The sequence below is a fragment of the Palaemon carinicauda genome, chromosome 30 (assembly GCF_036898095.1).
Source record: "Palaemon carinicauda isolate YSFRI2023 chromosome 30, ASM3689809v2, whole genome shotgun sequence".
NCBI lineage: Eukaryota > Metazoa > Arthropoda > Malacostraca > Decapoda > Palaemonidae > Palaemon > Palaemon carinicauda.
In genome coordinates this window covers 36781619-36802839 of record NC_090754.1, presented here as the reverse complement: position 1 = coordinate 36802839, position 21221 = coordinate 36781619, and the positions used below count along the sequence as shown (strand labels likewise).

At 36.8% G+C, this 21221-nt stretch overlaps 1 protein-coding gene across 1 annotated transcript; it reads left to right on the top strand.

Annotated features, from left to right (window-relative positions):
- Positions 1 to 3326: 3326 nt before the first annotated feature.
- LOC137623707 (pro-resilin-like) lies at positions 3327 to 4971 on the top strand. The gene is made up of 3 exons (XM_068354532.1): positions 3327 to 3403; positions 4019 to 4093; positions 4569 to 4971. The coding sequence occupies exons 1-3, from the start codon at positions 3392 to 3394 to the stop codon at positions 4920 to 4922; spliced, it is 441 nt and encodes a 146-aa protein (XP_068210633.1). The 5' UTR covers positions 3327 to 3391; the 3' UTR covers positions 4923 to 4971.
- The last annotated feature ends 16250 nt before the right edge of the window (positions 4972 to 21221 follow it).

The window sequence follows — 21221 nt, the reverse complement described above, 5'->3', positions numbered from 1 at the left end:
TCAGTAAATTAACAACCTTTTGACAACTTATAATAAATGAAAAAAAAAAAATCATAAAACTACATTTTTAGACGGTTTGTGTATTATACTAAAAGAAAGGTCAAACTTGTTGTGTATTGTAAAAAAAGAAAAATCTCAAATTATCAATTATATGAATTCATTTTCATTCTTATATCGCCTATTTGGAAACTGTGTACACCTACATACAACGCCATCTAGGTTTTCAAGAATACCTTGGCACTGCATTTCCTTCTCTCGATAGTCCTTGGCTCTGAAGGGAAAGTATATTCACTATGAAATTTTCTCTTCATGTTTAGTGTAGTTTCAACATTCAACAGCTTTTATTATAGCTACATTCAGGAAAGCTATATGTATTAATTATATATACTGTTTTGTATATAACTGTTTCAGGCCTCTGTGAATAGACTAGCTGAAAATATACTTTGTGTTCTCATTAAAACACAACAAAGCTATATCCACAGTCAATGATAAATGATAATGATAAAGTGGCTTATGACCAAACTGATCGCTGTGAAAAAAACCTATTTGGTGTTTTTTTGTTTTTGTTTTTCTTTTTTTAAAGAGAAAAAACTTTAGGCCAAATTTAAGGTGGTTATAATGTGTATCATTCAAGAGGATTAAGAAATCACTGAAATATAGATTGATGTAAAAGAGAGGCTTTATATCCTTTCAAGAAAAAGGCGTGCCTTTGAACCCGGTGGCCTTGACATTCACCCGGTAACCTTGTGTGCCTCGCAAAGAAAACGATCTAGTAAAGGTAAGTAATATTAACCTTGCAAATAATCTCCTTCATATTTCATGATCTTATATGCGAAATCTTGCATATTTATATATGCCATTTTGTCATCATTTAATGATGGATTTGCTGAATATTTCACTTTCAATTTAAATATTTTATATTTTATCCATATAGTGAACACACTTGTCGCAATTCTTTCTTTTTCAATACTATTAATATATTTGATAGAATTATGGTTATAATAGTGTTTAAGAGAGTCGGGATGGTGACTGTTAAAATGAATGATTGAAAGGATAGATGAAGATAATAAATAAAGAAAAGATGAAACCAAAAATAAGGTAAAATTCAAAAATATCTAGGTGAAGAAAATATTGTGAACGGAAAATATCTCGAATCTCGATTCCTGTGAGAATGAAAAAAGTTTATAGGATGTGAATACAAAGAAATGTGCTCGATTCTTGAGTAATAATTTCATAAAGACGGCAAATGAAAAAGTACTATTAGGAATAGCCCTAATTCTGGTACGTTTCTCATGCTCAAATAAGATCAGTTTTTACAGATAACTGATATTAAGTAGCATTTACACATCTACCATTTGAGTGACTATAGTTTCTGTTTCTACATTATAAATCTCGTTATTCTTATCATAAACGTTATTTATTGGTGCTCTTAGCAAAGTGGGTTTAATAGTCCATATCTGAGTTTACAAAGAGCGAACATTTCATTTGTAAGGAACAAGTTCCTTATGTATCTTTTTAAAGATGGCGGTTTTACTTTGACCTTATCAAAAACAGCCGTTCAAGGAAAAGACAAAATAAAGGAATAAAAATCTTCATTGGGTATGGCATTGTCGAAAACGCCGGATGGCCTATAGAGATCTGGTTGAACAATTAAACATAAAGCACAGAGTTGATTATTTTTCTCAACATCATAAAACTTTCATTTCACAAGACATAGGAGAAAAATCTCTGAAAAAGACCTAAGTATATGAAATAAATAGATAATCAAACCCTATTAGAGGCAGTAACTTTGTCATTATAATAACAAAAATGGTAATAGCAATGACACAGGACTCGGTCTATGGTTTTCTGAGATCCCGTTCGATTCCAGACCACTCTCGTCTAGTTTAGTTAGCCCAGTAATAATACCCTTAACCTGAGGGATGTTACTTATCATCGCACTAAGGTATCTTTGTTCTCCTTGCTAAACAGCAGCATTTCTGAACACGAATTTCGTAACATAGACAGTTTTTGTTATACACAAAAGATATATGTATGGATGTGTATGTATGTATGTATGTACAGTCTATATATACAGTATATATATAATATATTATATATGTATATGTATATGTATATGTATATATTACCTGCGGTAACTAAATCTTTTAACAAAGATCTAAACAAAATTAGTGTTTAGTGTGAATTATGAGGAGTGCAAATAAACCGTAACTAAACTCAAAGTATAGTTGTTAGTAATTTTACAACATTAATCTACCCCAATCTTCCACATCTTTTTCTTTTTAGTGAAAAACTCTCTTTAGCTAAATGCAGCTCATTTAAAGATCTAGGTACCGTTCATGTTTGTAAAATCACTTTTGTCCAATACACCCGATCTGTCACTTCATAAATTACATCACAAACGTATTGTAAGAATTCTTTCATTTTTAAATCTGTTCATCTGTATGAAATATTCTAATATTTTAATGTATTTGAATATTTCTCTCCTGATGATTTCTAGACAGACGAAATTATTGGACAAAGCTTCGTTTTGCTATTGATCTGTGGAAACATATCTCGGTCGAGACACTATACAGGCTTTACAAATATAATCGATTTTGGTCCTATTTCCCCATCCAATTTGGAGTTCTAGATATACAATTAAATCTGGCCTTTTACTTCGTGAGGCTCAGTGAGAGAAAGTGCTTGTGATATGATCTCATATTCATGAGGTTGAATTAATAGAAATCCAATTGTTCAAAGTTGAAAGTTTTTCTATCACTTATTCATTTAGATTTGTCGTCTATAGTTTTTTGTATTTAATAATTTATCTGATTAAAAATGAGACTAAGAAGATTACTCGGGTACCGTAAGTGAATGATATCATAATGAAGGTTAGATGGAGATGGCTTGGATATGTTCTTCGAACTCCCCGAGAGAGATTAGTTCACCAATCATTTAACTGCGCTCCACTAAGTACGAGAGGAGTTAGAAGACCCAGCCCCACATGGCTGAGGACAATGAAGCGTAAAACAGATGATGATGAATGGAGAAGTATTTAATTAAAAGCTTAACATAGAGACGACTGGCGAAGTCTAATCAAGGAACTTTAAATCAATGGGCGTAGGAGGAGATGATGAATAGCTTGAATATCAACGGTGTTTGAGACACGCCCTTTTTAGCGGGCAACCGGAGGTTACCCTCATTGAAATTCGGGGTCAGAACATCTTCCCTTAGGAAGTTAGGAAACGCTAAGGGAGATAGGGAGAGTAAGAAAGAAAGAAAGAAAAAAAACAAGTTGATCTTGAGAGGGCGAAAGTATTTCGTCGGTTACCCGATTTTGAGCCATATAAAAGGAGGCTGGCTATGGACTTCATTATTCAGTTCGCTGGGAACAACACAAACAGACAACATGAACACCAAGGTATGGTATTTGCTCGATGGGTTTCATCTCAAGTTTTGGGACTAAGTTTCATAGTATTGTTTTGTTATTTGGTAGACGTTTTATTAGCTTAAGAGAATTTATATCTTGATTTCTAGGGCGTTATTGTTTAGATACACAGAGCGTGAATTAAAGAAAATCGTTAAAAATTTAAAAGACGTTCAAACAAATACCTCTGGGTATATTTAGCCTACTAATTCTATTTATATTATTACTCTTTCACATATCCTGATTTTGTGTATATCTTTCCTTGGGAAACTCACATTTGAATAGAGGGAAATAAGTTAGATTAATAGTATTGGTCTGTTTCATTTTGCTTATGGTTGCTGATATTCTGTTTACCAATTACCGTATTTGTATAATCTTAGATTGATTACATTTTTTCTCTACATGCATTTCCCTATTAATTTATATTACCCGTATCTTATCTGCACATTTTCTTAAGTTTTACATATACTTTCATCTTATCGAAATATCTTAAATATTTTATATATTGTCTCTATCAATGCTCCATTTGATTTATGAAGATTATGTAAATGTATGTTTCCTCTTCTCTACCTTACACATTATTTAACTTAAAATCTCTGTTTTTTCCAGGTTCTCATCTTCTTCGGTCTTGTGGCTTTGGCCGCCGCTGACAAGCGTCCATCATTCTCCTACGGAGTCCCAGATGTAAGTCTCTTTTTATTGATCATTGTTTTTGTCATCCTTGTGATTCTTTCATATGCTATTGTATTTAGAGTTTTCTTAATAAACTCTCTCCATTAGATATACTAAGTATGCAAGAAATTAAATCGCCCATTTACAAAAATATGCTGTCTTAATTTATTTTTTCTATTACTTTTAGTTTTGGGAATAAGATATTAATATATAGAAAATTACTATAAGTTGCGGTTGATATTCCTCTTGAAATTTATTTCTTACTGATACTCATACAAATTTTTTCTTTTTTTTTTCAATTTGAATTTTTTTTTTTTTTTTTTTTTTTTTTGTGGTAGAGGGTGACAGACCTTGGCTGATAGATTTAAGACATTAGCGGATAGTAAATTACTATAATTTTCAATTAATGTTGAACTTAGGAAAATAATTCCATTACTGCTCAGCATTATTTTTTTTTTTCAAATCTCTCATTGCTTTCCTTCATCAGTCATCCTCAAGTTCTGAGGAATCCTTCGAGTCCACTGAAGCCAAGTACAACTTCAACTGGGATGTAAACGACGACTCCTCCAGCAACGAATTCGGACACCAGGAAGCCCGCGACGGCGAAGACACTCAGGGGTCCTACTACGTCCACCTCCCCGACGGTCGCCTCCAGAAGGTGTCCTTCCACGTTGATGGCGACGACGGATACATCGCTGAAGTCACCTACTCCGGTGAGGCTCAGTTCCCCGAATCCTCCGAATCCGAATCTTCCGAATCTGTTGAGTCCGCTGAGGTCCCCAGATATGCTCCCCCTCCAAGGAGATCATATTTCGCCCCTGACTCTAACGAATCCAAGTAAATCAGATTTCTGATGTATTTAATTTTTAACTATGTATTGCTTGTAGTAATTAAAGTATTTATTTGATTGTGAAAATGAATGTGTTTCTCCTTACACGCGCTTGCTGGTCTCTCGATTCTCTTTATGAGCTTCTGGATATAAATATTAAATTAAAGCTAGGACTAGGGAGGGCCAGGCAATGGCTGCTGAGGACTCAGTAGGTAGTCCTATATGCTCCCCCAAATCCCCATCCTTAGCTCACAAGCTAAGGAGATACTTCTTCTTTGTCCGCATCTTTTCCCACTTCTATATGGGGTCGATGTTTCTGGCCAGCGTTTTCCATCTATCTCTGTCCCACACTTCATCTCCGGTTAATCCCTTTTATCCAAGGTCATCCTTGATACAGTCCATCCACCTTCGCTTTGGTCTCCCTCTCCTTATCGTTCCCTGTACAGTACCTCCATTTCCATCACTCTCCTCCCAATATACTGTTCATCTCTTCTCATGACATGACCATACCACATCAGTCTACTTTCTTGGATCTTATCTGATAGTTCTCTTAACTCCTGTGGTGCCCCTAACTACATCATTCCGTATCTTATCTCTTCTTGTCACCCCACACATCCATCTCAACATTCTCCTCTCTGCCACATCCAGCTTCTTCTCTTCTGTCTTTTTTATTGCCCACGTCTCCGCTCCATACATCATTGCCGGTCTCACAACTGTCTTGTGTACTTTACCTTTCAACTTAAGCCCTATTTTCCTGTCACATAATACTCAACACACTTTTTTCCAATTCTTCCATCCTGCTTGTATTCTGTGGTTTATTTCTACCCCCAGATCACCATTCTTTGCAACTGTTGATCCTAAATACCTGAAATTTTCAACTCTTTTCAATTTCTCTCCTTGTAAACTAACTTCCACATTCTCCCCATTTTTCAATCTCAAATAGTCTGTCTTTTTTCTACTGATCTTCAATCCTCTATTTTCCATTTCTCTTTTCCACTCCTCCAATTTCTCTTCTACTACCTCTCGCCTAGTGCTACGCAGTATAACATCATCAGCGAAAAGCATATACTAAGGAGACTGATCTCTAATACCTTGTGTTAATACATCCATGACCAGATCAAATAGGTAAGGGCTCAATGCAGACCCCTGATGTAGTCCCACATTTACTGGGAAACTTTTTGTTAGGCCTATACTGCTCTTAACATTTTCTTCTGCCCTCTCATACAGATTTTTCATACACAAACTATAAAAGAAAAATTTATGTCAGCCTGCTCAACGTAAAAACGTTTGCTGCAAGTTCAAACTTTTGAAGCTCTACCGATTCAGTTACCCGATTAAGAAGATCATTCCACAAACATCTATGCCACTCCATCTTGTGAAAGTAGTTTTTCCAACCAAGACTTTTCACATAACCAAGGACAGGTTCATAACCAAAGTTATCCAAAACTAAGTCACTAGTATACAGTACCAACTTCATCGAATAGCCATGTCTGTATTATCATCTCCACCATCATAAACACCTGTTCACTCGAATGTTTGAACTTTCTTGAATCATCATCATCATCATCATCATCATCTACTACGCCTATTGACTCATACGGCGTCGGTTAGATTTCGCTAGTAGTCTTTATCTTGAGCTTTTAAATCAATACTTCTGCTTCCCGAAGACTCCTTCTCATGTGAACATAAGGGTTGGAACTGGCTCTGTAGATAGAAGAAGCTGATGTTCTTTTAGTTGGTACCTCTTCATCACGGAGCATAGCATACTAGAAGAACCTCACCTACTTCTATCTAAAGAGCGAGCACCAACCATTATGTTCACATGAAAAGGAGTGTGTACCTCTTCATCGAGGAACACAAAATACTAAAAGAACCTCAGCCTATTCTATCTACTTAGCCAGTCAGTAACCTCTAATATGCTATGTCCCTAATGAAGAGGTACAAACTCTTTCTTGTGTAAACTTAAGGGGTTGGAACTGGCTCTCTAGGTAGAAAAACCTGAGGTTCTTCTAGTATGCTATGTTCCTTGATGAAGAGGTACAAACTCCTTCTCATGTAAACATAAGGGTTGTAACTGGCTCTGTAGGTAGACGAAGCTGAGGTTCTTCTAGTATGCTATGTTCCTTGATAAAGAGGTGCAAACTCCTTCTTATGGGAACATAAGGGTTGACACTGGCCCTGTAGATAAAAGAAGCTAAGGTTCTTCTAGTATGCTATGTTCCTTGATGAAAAGGTACAAACTCCTTCTCATGTGAACATAAGAGTTGGTACTGGCTCTGTAGATAGAAGAAGCTATGGTTCTTCTAGTATGCTATGTTTCTTGAGAAGAAGTTTGTACCTCTTCATCAAGGAACATAGCATATTAGAAGAACCCCTGCTTCTTCTATCTACAGAGCCAATACCAACGCTATTGTTCATATGAGAAGGAGTTTGTACCTCTTCATCAAGGAACATAACATACTAGAAGAACCACAGATACTTCTATCTACAGAGCCAGTACCAACCATCATGTTCACATGAGAAAATGTTTACACCTCTTCATCAAAGAACATAGCATAGTAGAAGAACCTTAACTTCTTCTATCTACAGGGCCAGTACCAACCATTATGTTGACATGAGAAAGATTTTATACTTCTTCATCAGGGAGCATAGCATAGTAGAAAAACCTTTACTGCTTCTATCTACAGGGCCAGTCGTCTTCTTTGTCTGCATCTTTTCCCACTTTTATGTGGGGTCGATACTTCTTGCCAGCGTTCTCCATCTACCTCTGTCCCACACTTCATCACCGGTTAATCCCTTTGATCGAAGGTCATCCTTGATACTGTCCATCCACCTTCGCTTTGGTTTCCCTCTCCTTCTCGTTCCCTGTACCTCTTTTTCCATCTCTCTCCTCCCAATATATTGTTCATCTCTTCTCATGACATGACCATACCACCTCAGTATACTTTCTTGGATCTTATCTGATAGTTTTCTAACTCCTGTGGTACCCATAATTACCTCATTCTGTATCTTATCTCTTCTTGTCACCCCACACACTAATCTCGACATTCTCATCTCAGCCACATCCAGCTTCTTCTCTTCTGGCCATATTGGATTGGCTAATTTTTCATAGCCGGATGTTGTTTCCTGTGGCAGAGATGATGTGGCAGAGATGAGAATGTTGAGATGGATGTATGGGGTGACAAGAAGAGATAAGATACGGAATGAGGTAATTAGGGGTACTACAGGAATCGGAAAACTATCTGATAAGATCCAAGAAAGTAGACTGAGGTGGTATGGTCATGTCATGAGAAGATATGAACAGTATATTGGGAGGAGAGTGATGGAAATGGAGGTACAATGAACGAAAAGGAGAAGAAGACCTATGCCCCACAAACTGGATGTACAGAGGAGGAGAAGGATACATTCTGGGAGGAGATGGACCAAGAGCTTGGAAAAATTCCTGCAAGGGAAAGGGTAATTATAGGAGGAGATCTGAGTGGCCACTTGAGAATTAGTAAGGAAGGGATAGAGAGTGTGCATGGAGGTTGGGGTGTGGGTGAGAGAAATGATGAGGGAGAAAGAGTGATTGATTTTGCGGTGGCTTTTGACCTAGCAATGATCAACACCTTCTTTGAGAAAAATATTAACAGACTGATTACTTAAAGTAGCGGTGGCAGGGAGAGCCAGATAGTTTTGCTGCTGTGTAAGAGAGACAATCTGACAAAGGTTAGAAATTGCAAGGTGATAAATGGGGAGGATGTAGAAGCGCAACATAGGTTAGTGGTAATTGATTGCAGACTATAGGAGAAGTAAAATGAAAAGAATGGACCCAAAGATTAAGTGGTGGAAATTGAAAGAGGAAGAACTGAGAGTCTTGTTTAAGGAAAGAGTGCTGGAAGCAGTAAGGTTAAATGAGGGTGTACAAGAATGGTGGACCAAGAATAGTAAAGTAATTCTGAGGATCGGTGAGAAAGTACTTACAAAGTCATCAGGAAGAAGAGCCCCAAATGATAAAGAATAGTGATGGTGGAATGATGAGGTGCATGAATGTGTATAAAACAAGAAAGAAGCAAAGAAGAAGGCAGATCTTTGGACAGCTCACTTGAAGAGGTAAATGAGAATGTAACAACTAGACAATTTATACAGAGAGCTAGAGACAGGACCAAGTGGAAGATATTGACAGCCCACGTCAAGGACATGTCACCTAGATAGATAGATTGACTATTGCCCCTTAATTCACCTGTCATAAACTTCGTATGCTTAAGAAAATTAGCAGTTAAATATTCGGTAATTTTGTATATTATTACATCGTGTGACTACGCACAAGAAATATATGATTTCCTATAGCAAATAACGAGATTTAACCGATTTTGATGACCATTTCAATCGCAAACAAACAGATCAACCAATTCGGTTAGTTATAAGTTGACGAATTGGTTGATGTTATTACGGATGAAATGAATGAGAAAACCAGTTAAATCACGATATCTACTATAGGAAATCATATATTTCCTGTACGAAATCACACAATGAAATACAATACAAATTAACCATATAAATATTAAAACTGTGGACATATATACTGAGTTAAAATATATAAACAACAGATGTCGGGGACGATAACATTAACAACGTTACCAATGATTGACAGAACTACCAACGATGACGAATGGTACACAGTGTTACCAACGGCACGATGACATTACTAGAGGTAGAAATAAATTTTTCCATACGTAAACTAAATAATACTACCATAAAACTATTACACAATAAATAAAGAGTACCAAAAGGCCACAGAACCTAACAAACCCACCTAACCTTGCCTAGAAGTACCCCGGTCACAAAACATATAATAAGAATGGGGGAATGACTTACCTTGATACACAGTACTACCAACGGAGACGAATGGTACACAGAACTACCAACGACACGATGGCATTACTAGAGCTAGAACTGCTAAATATCTCCTCAGATATATTCAATAATTTCTCCATATAAGTGGTACGAAATATATAAAAAGTACAGAAAGGCCACAGAACCTAACAAACCCAACTAACCTTGCCTAGAAGTACCCCGGTCACAAAACACGAATAATGACTATTGAGGAATGACTTACTTTTATGAAGGAAACGTCGAAACTTGCTGGACTCGGTTGGGGCAGTTTAAACGTTGAGGAATAACATTGTGAGATTTAAGAAAATGATCAACATAACCTGAATTATCACCAAAATCACCATGGAATTGAGCCACTGCTTTTAGATACGGAATGCTGCAACCGGTACAAGTTTCTATAATATGTTCCATCTCAAAATACGGGAAAAAAAACGCACTAGTAACGAAGGACGAGTAACTAGGTCAAAGGTTAAAACGGGAAAGGCAGGGGAACGATGGGTCGGAAAACAGCGCATACAGAGATAAAGGAAGGGGGGGGGGGGTAGGGAGATATCTGAATAGGACTAGAGTGATGATTGGTTAAGGGAAAAACAACGAACAAAAGAGTGAAAACATGAATGAACTAAATACGGAAACTAGACGAAAGAAAAGTTTTATAAGACACAGAGGAGAGAAAAGGAACTAACCAACAAAAATAATTACAAACAATATAGGAAGATAAAATGGAATGAACGTTAAATAATAGTGAATGGGAATATAAAATGAGGAGATCATACCGAGAATTAACTGGATAAAAAAACTAGTCCAGGGTAAGAATTTATGTGAAACCGGGAAGGGATAAAGAAATAACCCAACAAATAAAACCAATATAGGAAGGTAAAATGGAATGAATGATAAATAATATTGAATGGGAATAAAAAATGAGAAAATAACACTAATAAAAAGAGTAAAAGGGGGAGTGGAAACTCCTGCGCAGGGGGCGGGGGGATATATGCGCAGATCGGAAACTGATGAAACGAACGAACGAACAAATGGGAAAGGAAATAACAAAACAAATAAACCCAATATAGGAAGGTAAAATGGAATGTATGATAAATTATATTGAATGGGAATATAAAATGAGAAAAGAGTAATAATGGAGAGAAACGAAGGACGGAAGGTGGGGCGAACGAACAAACGAACAAATGGGTGCTAATGTTAGCAAGGAATGCTAACATTTGATCTACATCAGGTATGGAATGTTAACATTTAATCTACACCAGGCGTTGGCAGCACTGGTTACTGTCTTACTACAAGAAATAACCTTTGAAACGGCTCCTCCCAAATATATCCAGGTATACTGATTTGTCTTTTCCTACGGTTATAATAAATACCAGAAAGAGATGTATAGAGAAGAAAAGGACTGAATTAGGGTTATATATCGATTCCCCAGTATGTTTTCCCCACCCAAAACCCCGAGTTCCCACTGGGGGTCCCCCATTATCGGCGGATATAGATGTATATATATTTCTGTAACTATTCATTTGCGACGGGAACGAGTGTTATTTTCGAAGGGAGCGTAATTTTTCCTATAAGAAAAAGTAGTTGGAATACTAGGATACATTGAGATGTAATAATATACAATGAAACCAAATATTCATCAAGTATGATTAGGTTATAACAAGAAATATAAAGACTATGAAGAGTAAAATTCAATAATACTCTGCAAATATATCTTCACGCCACAAAGATCAAAATAATACAGTTACCCTTTAGAGTTGTTTTCGTTTTTAAAAGTATAAACAAAGAAAACGTATAAAATAGAAATCTGGCTAACTAAAAAAAAAGGGGGAACAAAACTCTCTCTCTCTCTCTCTCTCTCTCTCTCTCTCTCTCTCTCTCTCTCCTCTCTCTCTCTCTCTCTCTCTCTCTCCCCCCCCCCCGTCATGGTTCTCATTGCTCAAGACAGCTTACAACAGATTATTCCTCACCATAAGTGGGCCTATTAAGATTTTAATTATGCTCTGTACGTTAGCTTAAAAGAAGAGTTATTTCAGGCTGGTCAACTATTGCGTCCCTAGGCCTTTAGACCCAGCCTTCCTAAAAAATGACTCACTTTGAATCTAAAGTATTATGCACATAAATTATCATGACGCTTTACTCTCTCTCTCTCTCTCTCTCTCTCTCTCTCTCTCTCTCTCTCTCTCTCTCTCTCTCTCTCTCTCTCTCTCACACACACACACACACACACAACACACAACCACACACTCTCAAACAATCTTTTTCTCAGGAACACAAACTCTCTCTCTCTCTCTCTCTCTCTCTCTCTCTCTCTCTCTCTCTCTCTCTCTCTCTCTCTCTCTCTCTCACACACACACACACACACACACAACACAACCACACTTTCTCAAACAATCTCTTTCTCAGGAACACAGAATCTCTCTCTCTCTCTCTCTCTCTCTCTCTCTCTCTCTCTCTCTCTCTCAAATAATCTCTCTCAGGAACACATAATCTCTCTCTCTCTCTCTCTCTCTCTCTCTCTCTCTCTCTCTCTCTCTCTCTCTCTCTCTCTCTCTCTCAAACACACACAATACAACCACACTCTATCAAACAATCTCTTTCTCAGGAACACATAATCTCTCTCTCTCTCTCTCTCTCTCTCTCTCTCTCTCTCTCTCTCTCTCTCTCTCTCTCAACACAACCACACTCTCAAACAATTTCTTTCTCAGGAACACATAATCTCTCTCTCTCTCTCTCTCTCTCTCTCTCTCTCTCTCTCTCTCTCTCTCTCTCTCTCTCTCTCTCTACTCTTTTCTTGCTATAGATATACCATTTACTTCTAATATTCTAATGTTGATGTTGCTTTTGTCTTTGGTATTGGTTTGTCACTTATTATACAACACTGCTTTTATTACTACTACTATCTCAACCTTTTTATTTTTATTACTACCCTATCACTAAGTCATCAAAGAAAATGTTTCAATTGCTACTATGCTATTGTCACTACTTTATCAGTGAATACGACTACAATTATCACTTTTTACTGTGGAAATTTATACTCCTCTTACGAGGCCTGTGTCAAAATATAGTGCTGAGAGAGAGAGAGAGAGAGAGAGAGAGAGAGAGAGAGAGAGAGAGAGAGAGAGAGAGAGAGAGAGAGTGAGAGAGAGATAGAGAGAGAGAGAGAGAGAGAGAGAGAGAGAGAGAGAGAGAGAGAGAGAGAGAGAGAGTATCTCAATTTCTCATAAGTCATATAAATCTTAAGTAAAATGTCAAGTTCATTTTCGTAACATGAAATTTTACTAACATGTAGATGCATAACTCAAAAACATATGATTATTCTAATTTTCTTTTTACTGGATTATCAACATTTCGCAGTAATAGTTAAATTCTATGTGTTTTCAGAAAAGTTTTATAAATAATAACTTCTAACAAATTCATTCATTTTGTGTTTTTCACGTCACCTATAGATGTCACTTGACTGTTGTGACGTCATGTCTGTTAAAGATACTTCTCGTTCACTCTCTTCGTCAGTCAGGTGTTGTTTTCCAACACTGTTTAAAAAGAGTGACACTGGCGTTTGTGGTTGGCTATGAGCTGTTCAAATCATTAATCTTTATAGAGAAACAGAGTATTTAAAAGCAGTTTGTTCCTAGATTTTTAAAGCTAAAGCCTAGAGATTTTGTGTCCTGTGAAGTGTACTCAACTACAAAGAAAAGGATCCTTAGCTACTCAGGATTTTGGACGGTAAGATCTTGTCTTGTATCTTTGGTGTTTATTTATTCGTTACTTCTCAATGCTAAAGTTGCGGCAAATTTACCTTTGATCATCAAGAACTTAATATAGAACATTTTCAATTGTTGAAAACTTTTTGATATTATAGGAATTTAGGTTACAAAATTTTTGTGATAAGTAGGAATTAATTATCTTAAATAACGGTGGTTATCAGTGCATATATTATTATTAGATTTGTCTTGAATTGAAGTGAATAAGAACAAATTTTGGGGAATTTCTGAGAAGTGTTCATCCTATGGTCTTTAGTTACTGGTGACTTGTAGAAGATATCTAACCCTGCAGAAATGTTTTTCACATTTGATCTAAATATTACTCGTATGCGTTTGATTTGTCAGCCAGTCTTGAAAGTGTATCATTAGACTTCTTATTGATGAAAAAGTTATTGCCATTTGGCCTCGAAATTTACTTTATACTTGAGACATTGGTTTAATTTTGGGTATTCTTCTGTACTGGGCATAGATACATACTGGATTAAGAGAAATTTTTTCTTTTTTCTACAGACATGCTGATTGTCAAAATCAAAAGGATTTATTCATTACTCGTTAAACGGTGATTGAATTTATTTGTCTGTGCTACCTAAGAAGTTAGATCAATTCTTTAGTTTTCCTTAACAGTTGTGATGTAAAAAGTATACTTGTTAAGACCGAAGTTTGCATTTAGAATGCTTATGATGCGGAAAATTTGCAGTCGGGAATAATTTAAAGCATTCATTAAATGAGCAAAACTATCCATTATAACCTTAAGTACCTATCCAATATATCACAAGTACGTTTGTAAATCTACCTATTAATGAAAACTAGTATCTATCATAGAAACAAATGTTTTAGTTAACAAGCTGGGATAAGAAAAGGGCAACTACTGTATGTATTATGTTTCAAAGAGTTAATTAGCCGTTATATAGTTCGGTAAGTGAAATTTTACGTGAAAGGAAAGAAAAATTAAGATAGACCTATTGAACATTTGAAGGGAGTAACACATTTGCCATATCGTTGAACTTATGGTGGTTTATAATTACTCATCTATTATATATCTCATTCATTACATAATTTTCTTAATTAATGACTATATCTTAAGGGGCATAAAATCAGCATTAAATCTAATAAAAAACTGGACAATTTGCCACTTAAATCCCAAATATATCCTTCATTTTCTATACAGATTCCGCTATTATTGATAATGTGATTGAGGTTAAGGCGAAACGGAGAATAGTGAGGACTCTGTGGGAGGGACAACGGACATTTTCCCCACCCCTATATTCCCCTAGGACAATTTCCCCACTGGACATTTTCCCCACCGGACATTTTCCCCACCGGACATTTTCCCCACCGGACATTTTCCCCACTAGCTAAATACATAGGTGGAACGTTTCTCCACCCTGTATATTATAAGCACATGATACTTAAATTATTAAATAAAAAAGGGAAACTCCGTCCATTTTCCAGCCAAATAGCCAGTTAATCATATCCCTCGTGAGGAATAAGTAGCCTATACTATACAGGGTGGGGATATTAGCAAATGGTAAAAGAATCAGTTTCTCCAATTGTGCCCTGGGAAGGGGTTCAAAGGGCTTCCCCACCCCTCGGCTAGGTCTGTGACCTGGGAAGTGGGGTCCGCCGGCTAGGTCTGGGACCTGGGAACTACTAAGTTAGGCAAGGTGAGTTTGTTAGGTTCTGTACCCTTTTACACATATCGAAAGTGTTAAATAGCCACGTTTTGTCCTGTTTTCGCACACCCAAAATACCAAGTTCCCTCCTGTGTCCTTCAGAAAGGGGGAGGGGGGGAGTCCATAACGGTAGAAATGCTTATTTGCACTGGAAATAAAGGTTAAATTCGGATTTCCAATCTATGCAGTGTAATTAATTTAGTTGTCAACAAAATGATTACTTTTTTTTCGTTACATGACTTATAACATTAGGGTGCAGAAAATGTCCAGCGGGGAAAATGTTCGGTGGGGAAAATGTCCGGTTGGGTAAATGTCCGGTTGGGAAAATGTTCGGTGGGGAAAATGTCCGGTTGGGAAGGGAAAATGTAGGGTGGGGGAAATGTTCGGTGGGGAAAATGTCCGGTTGGGAAAATGTTCTGTGGGGAAAATGTCCGGTTGGGAAGGGAAAATGTAGGGTGGGGAAAATGTCCGGTTGGGAAAATGTCCGGTTGGGAAAATGTTCGGTGGGGAAAATGTCCGGTTGGGAAGGGAAAATGTAGGGTGGGGGAAATGTTCGGTGGGGAAAATGTCCAGTTGGGAAAATGTCCGGTTGGGAAAATGTACCGTGAGGAAAATGTTCTGTGGGGAAAATGTCTGGTGGGGAAAATGTTCAGTTGGGAAAATGTAGGGTGGGGAAAATGTTCAGTTGGGAAAATGTACTGTGAGGAAAATGTTCGGTGGGGAAAATGTCCGGTTGGGAAAATGTACTGTGAGGAAAATGTAGGGTGGGGAAAATTTTCACTTGGGAAAATGTACGGTAAATTTTTACAATAGTTCCAATTCCATTTTTGTAGAGTAATTATATATTTTCGTGTGTGTTTTAATGTGTTGTGAATGGTTACGATAGTAATAGTTCGGGGAAATAAGTTGTGTTTCAGTTAGTAGCTTATACCCCCCTACTACATCTAACAAGGTTGGGGACCCTTTGGGAACACGGGGTTTTGGGTGGGGTAAATCACCATGGACACAAAACAGCATATGAATTAATGATAGTGTTTAAATGACTTAACCAGGTCAAACCAACCTAACCTAACCTAGGATGCGGAGCCCTGACTGGGGGGCTCCGCTGCCCCGTACCCCCCCCCCCCCCCATAGTGTGTAAATGACCTAACCAGAACAAACCAACCTAACCTAACCTAGGACGCGGAGCCCTTACCGCATACCCCCCCCCCCCCCGGATAGTATTTAAATCACCTAACCAGATCAAACCAACCTAACCTAACCTAGGACACCTAACCTAACCTAGGACACGGAGCCCTGACCGCATACCCCCCCGGATAGTATTTAAATGACCTAACCAGATCAAATAGTGTGTAAATGACCTAACTAGAACAAACCAACCTAACCTAACCTAGGAAGCGGAGCCCTTACCGCATACCCCCCCGGATAGTATTTAAATGACCTAACCAGATCAAACCAACCTAACCTAACCTAGGACACCTAACCTAACCTAGGACACGGAGCCCTGACCGGGGTGCTCTGCGCCCCTGTACCTCCCCGGATAGTGTTTAAATGACCTAACCAGATCAAACCAACCTAACCTAACCTAACTTGGGAAGTATATTATGTTACAATACTAATTGAAATACAATTAAAAATTTACCTTAATTGGATGGACACAAACGTTTTGATGGTTTATATCCAGAACAAGAAGGTAGGTAGCACTCCATGTTCTCTTAAAAATTCAATGCACCGTGTTTCATTTTCATAAAAATCATGAATTAATCGAAAATAATCAAAATTGCAAGACAAACACAGAGACATAGCTTAATTCTATGAGAGACTTCAACCAAATGACAAGCAAATATGGCTGACAGCTGTCAGATTTTCACCAGGTCACGTGACTCCTAGACATACGATGTAACTACCCACAATGCAATTTTAAGAGGGAAAAATTCGCATCAGAACCACAATGCAGTTCCAAACAAAAACAAATTCGCAACACAGCACAAACTGCAAACTATGTCTGTGATAAAGTAAACAAAACACTTCGAAATTTTTCGAGGATAGGAATTCTATAACCATTCATATCTCGCATATGGTGAATTTCCCCAAAAAGTGTTCAGAGACAAAGTTTAACAATTTCATATGCAAAATGCATCTATAATACTATAATTATTATAGAAAGAGTTGGAACTATAGTAAAACAATACCAAATGTACTATGAGGAAAATGTTTGGTGGGGAAATTGTAGGATGGGGAAAATGTCCAGTTGGGAAAATGTACTGTCAGGAAAATGTCCGGTTGGGAAAATGTAGGGTGGGGAAAATGTCTGGTGGGGTAAATGTCCGATGGGGAAAATGTCCGATGGAGAAAATGTACGGTGGGGAAAATGTCCGATGGGGTAAATGTACGGTGGGGTAAATGTCCGGTGGGGTAAATGTCCGATGAGGTAAATGTCCGGTGGGGAAAATGTACGGTGGGGTAAATGTCCGGTGGGGCAAATGTCCGGTGGGGTAAATGTCCGATGGGGAAAATGTCCGATGGGGAAAATGTGCGGTGGGGTAAATGTCCGATGGGATAAATATCCGGTGGGGAAAATTTCCGATTGGGAAAATGTCCGATGAGATAAATGTCCGGTGGGAAAAATGTCCGATTGGGAAAATGTGCGATGTCGTAAATGTACGGTGGGGTAAATGTCCAGTGGGAAAAATGTCCGATTGGGAAAATGTGCGATGACGTAAATGTACGGTGGGGTAAATGTCCGGTGGGGAAAATGCCCTATGGGGAAATGTCCTGGATCCCTGTAGGATATCAGCGAAGGTTATGAACGGTCGTTATTATAACGATCGTTCATAACCTAGCCATATTCTAAGATTTCAATCAAATGAAGTTTATATGAATAGGGAAAACTACCATTGGCCTGAAGATGGCCTTTAAAAGATAAACTATATCTGTAAATCTAAAGTACGAGTTAATTGTGAAGAAGGTATTTGTTCACTGCTAGCAACCAACAGTTACTTCGGAAATTTACTTAAGAAAATACCATGAAGAATTTTGAAATGTATATATGCAAATTCCAGCCTCAAATGAGAAGCGAGTGAGCTGTTTATTCGAAGAGAAAATTGGTAAATAAATCTGTCAGATATCTAGATCTATTGTTTCAGACGCTAACCTTAGGGTGGTTCTGTTAGAATAACTTAGAAGAGTGGTAATTCAGAAAGAAAAAGCTAAGCTTCTTCTACTATGCAGTCATGTCCTTATAAGAGGGGTGGGGGGAGCCGCCTAAAATTGTGCTAGAAAAAATCTGAACCACTTTAAAGATGAAGGATGATATACAAGAACCTGATCTTTGTTAGGTCATAAATGGAAAGATATTTACAACATCTTCTTCTTATTATTATTATTCTTATTTTTCTTCTTCCCCATAGTTATCCCTACATTAAGGGGTCGGTTGTCTGACGCACTCTCTAAAGTGCCTTCAATTAAAGGTATCGTCTTCCATCTAACCTCTTCTCTCCATATCATCCTTCACCTTATCTCAACATCTAATTCTCTGCCGCCTCCCTCTTGATCTTCTCCCCTTACATGTTCCTCCCAAGCCCTCCTCACTTCCTCCTCCTCCCTCATAAATACTGATATGTAAATAGGATTAATTGAGAAGAACGACTCTGAGGATGAAGAGGAACAGGATTTTCTAAGATGGATTGTCCCATGATGAAGATAAACAGGATCTGTCATGGGGAAATTTGAAGGGAATTTAGAACAATTCTAATGATTCAATTAGAATAATCAAGAATATAAGGCCTGAGGATGAAGAGAGAACATCATATTCTAAGATAGGTTGCCCAATGATGGAGAGGTACATGATCTGTGTCACGGTGTAAATATAAAATAATGAGATCAATTCTATTGATTCAGTTGGCATAATTGTGAAGGAGAACTCGGAGCTTGAAGGGAACAAAGGATGTTCTAAGATGTATTGTCACATGATGGAGAGGTAAAAGATCTTTGTAATAGAATAAAAGTAAGGATATTGATATTAATTATAGAGATTTTATTGGAATAATCGAGAAAGGCAACGCATGAGATGAAGGAAGATGGGATTTTCTAAGCTGTATTTTTCCAAGATGGAGAGATACAAGACCTTTGTCATGTGGCAAATTGAAAGATATTCAGATAAATTTTAGTGATTAATTGGAATAATATAAAATAACAACACTGGAGATAAAGGAAGAAAATTATTTTCTAAGATGAATTGTCCTATGATGGGGAGGTACAATATCTGTGTTATGGGGAAAATAGAAGGATTTTTAAATCAATTCCAGTGATTCAACTGAAATTGTCAAGAAGGAACAGGATGAAGATAGGATTTTCTAATACGCATTGTCCCATGATGGAGATGTATAAGATCTATATCATGAACCAAATTGAAGTATATTTAGAAATATTATTGTGATTTAATTGGAATAATGGAGAATGACAACTCTGAGCAGGAGGGGAGATTTTAAAGATTATCTAAGATTGATAGTCCTATGATGAAGGGGTATAAGATCTCTGTCATGCGACAAACGGAAGGTCATTTAGATCGATTATATTATATTATTTCTTATACATGGATGAGGACTATAAAGCGCGAAGTAGGAGATGATGAATGGGGAATCATACAATTAAAAGCTGAAGATAGAGACGACTTGCGAAATCTAACAGAGGCCCTTTTGCGTCAATAGGCGTAGGAGGAGATGATGATGATGATGCTGATATTAATTCATTTGGAGTGGTCGAAATGGACAAATTATTTATTTGGAATGATCTCAATAGACAACTGATTTATTTGGAATGATCTAAACAGACAACTGATTTATTTGGAATGATCTAAATAGACAACTGATTTATTTGGAATGATCTAAACAGACAACTGATTTATTTGGAATGATCTAAACAGACAACTGATTTATTTGGAATGATCTAAACAGACAACTGATTTATTTGGAAGGATCTAAACAGACAACTGATTTATTTGGAAGGATATAAATAGACAACTGATTTATTTGGAAGGATCTAAATAGACAACTGATTTATTTGGAATGATCTCAATAGACAACTGATTTATTTGGAATGATCTAAATAGACAACGGATTTATTTGGAATGATCTCAATAGACAACTGATTTATTTGGAATGATCTAAATAGACAACGGATTTATTTGGAATGATCTCAATAGACAACTGATTTATTTGGAATAATCTAAGTAGACAACTGATTTATTTGGAATGATCTCAATAGACAACTGATTTATTTGGAATGATCTAAATAGACAACGGATTTATTTGGAATGATCTCAATAGACAACTGATTTATTTGGAATGATCTAAATAGACAACGGATTTATTTGGAATGATCGAAATGGACAACTAATTTATTTGGAATGATCTAAATAGGCAACGGATTTATTTGGAATGATCTAAATAGACAACTGATTTATTTGGAATGATCTAAGTAGACAACGGATTTATTTGGAATGATCTAAATAGACAACTGATTTATTTGGAATGATCTAAATAGACAACGGATTTATTTGGAATGATCGAAATGGACAACTAATTTATTTGGAATGATCTAAATAGGCAACGGATTTATTTGGAATGATCTAAATAGACAACTGATTTATTTGGAATGATCTAAGTAGACAACTGATTTATTTGGAATGATCTCAATAGACAACTGATTTATTTGGAATGATCTAAATAGACAACGGATTTATTTGGAATGATCGAAATGGACAACTAATTTATTTGGAATGATCTAAATAGACAACTGATTTATTTGGAATGATCTCAATAGACAACTGATTTATTTGGAATGATCTAAATAGGCAACGGATTTATTTGGAATGATCTAAATAGACAACTGATTTATTTGGAATGATCTAAGTAGACAACTGATTTATTTGGAATGATCTAAATAGACAACTGATTTATTTGGAATGATCTAAATAGAAAACTGATTTATTTGGAATG

Bases quoted from the DNA above. Each gene is read 5' to 3' on its own strand.
- LOC137623707 (XM_068354532.1), top strand. The intron at 4,094-4,568 runs GTAAGTCTCTTT...TTCCTTCATCAG, and splicing joins TCTCCTACGGAGTCCCAGAT to TCATCCTCAAGTTCTGAGGA.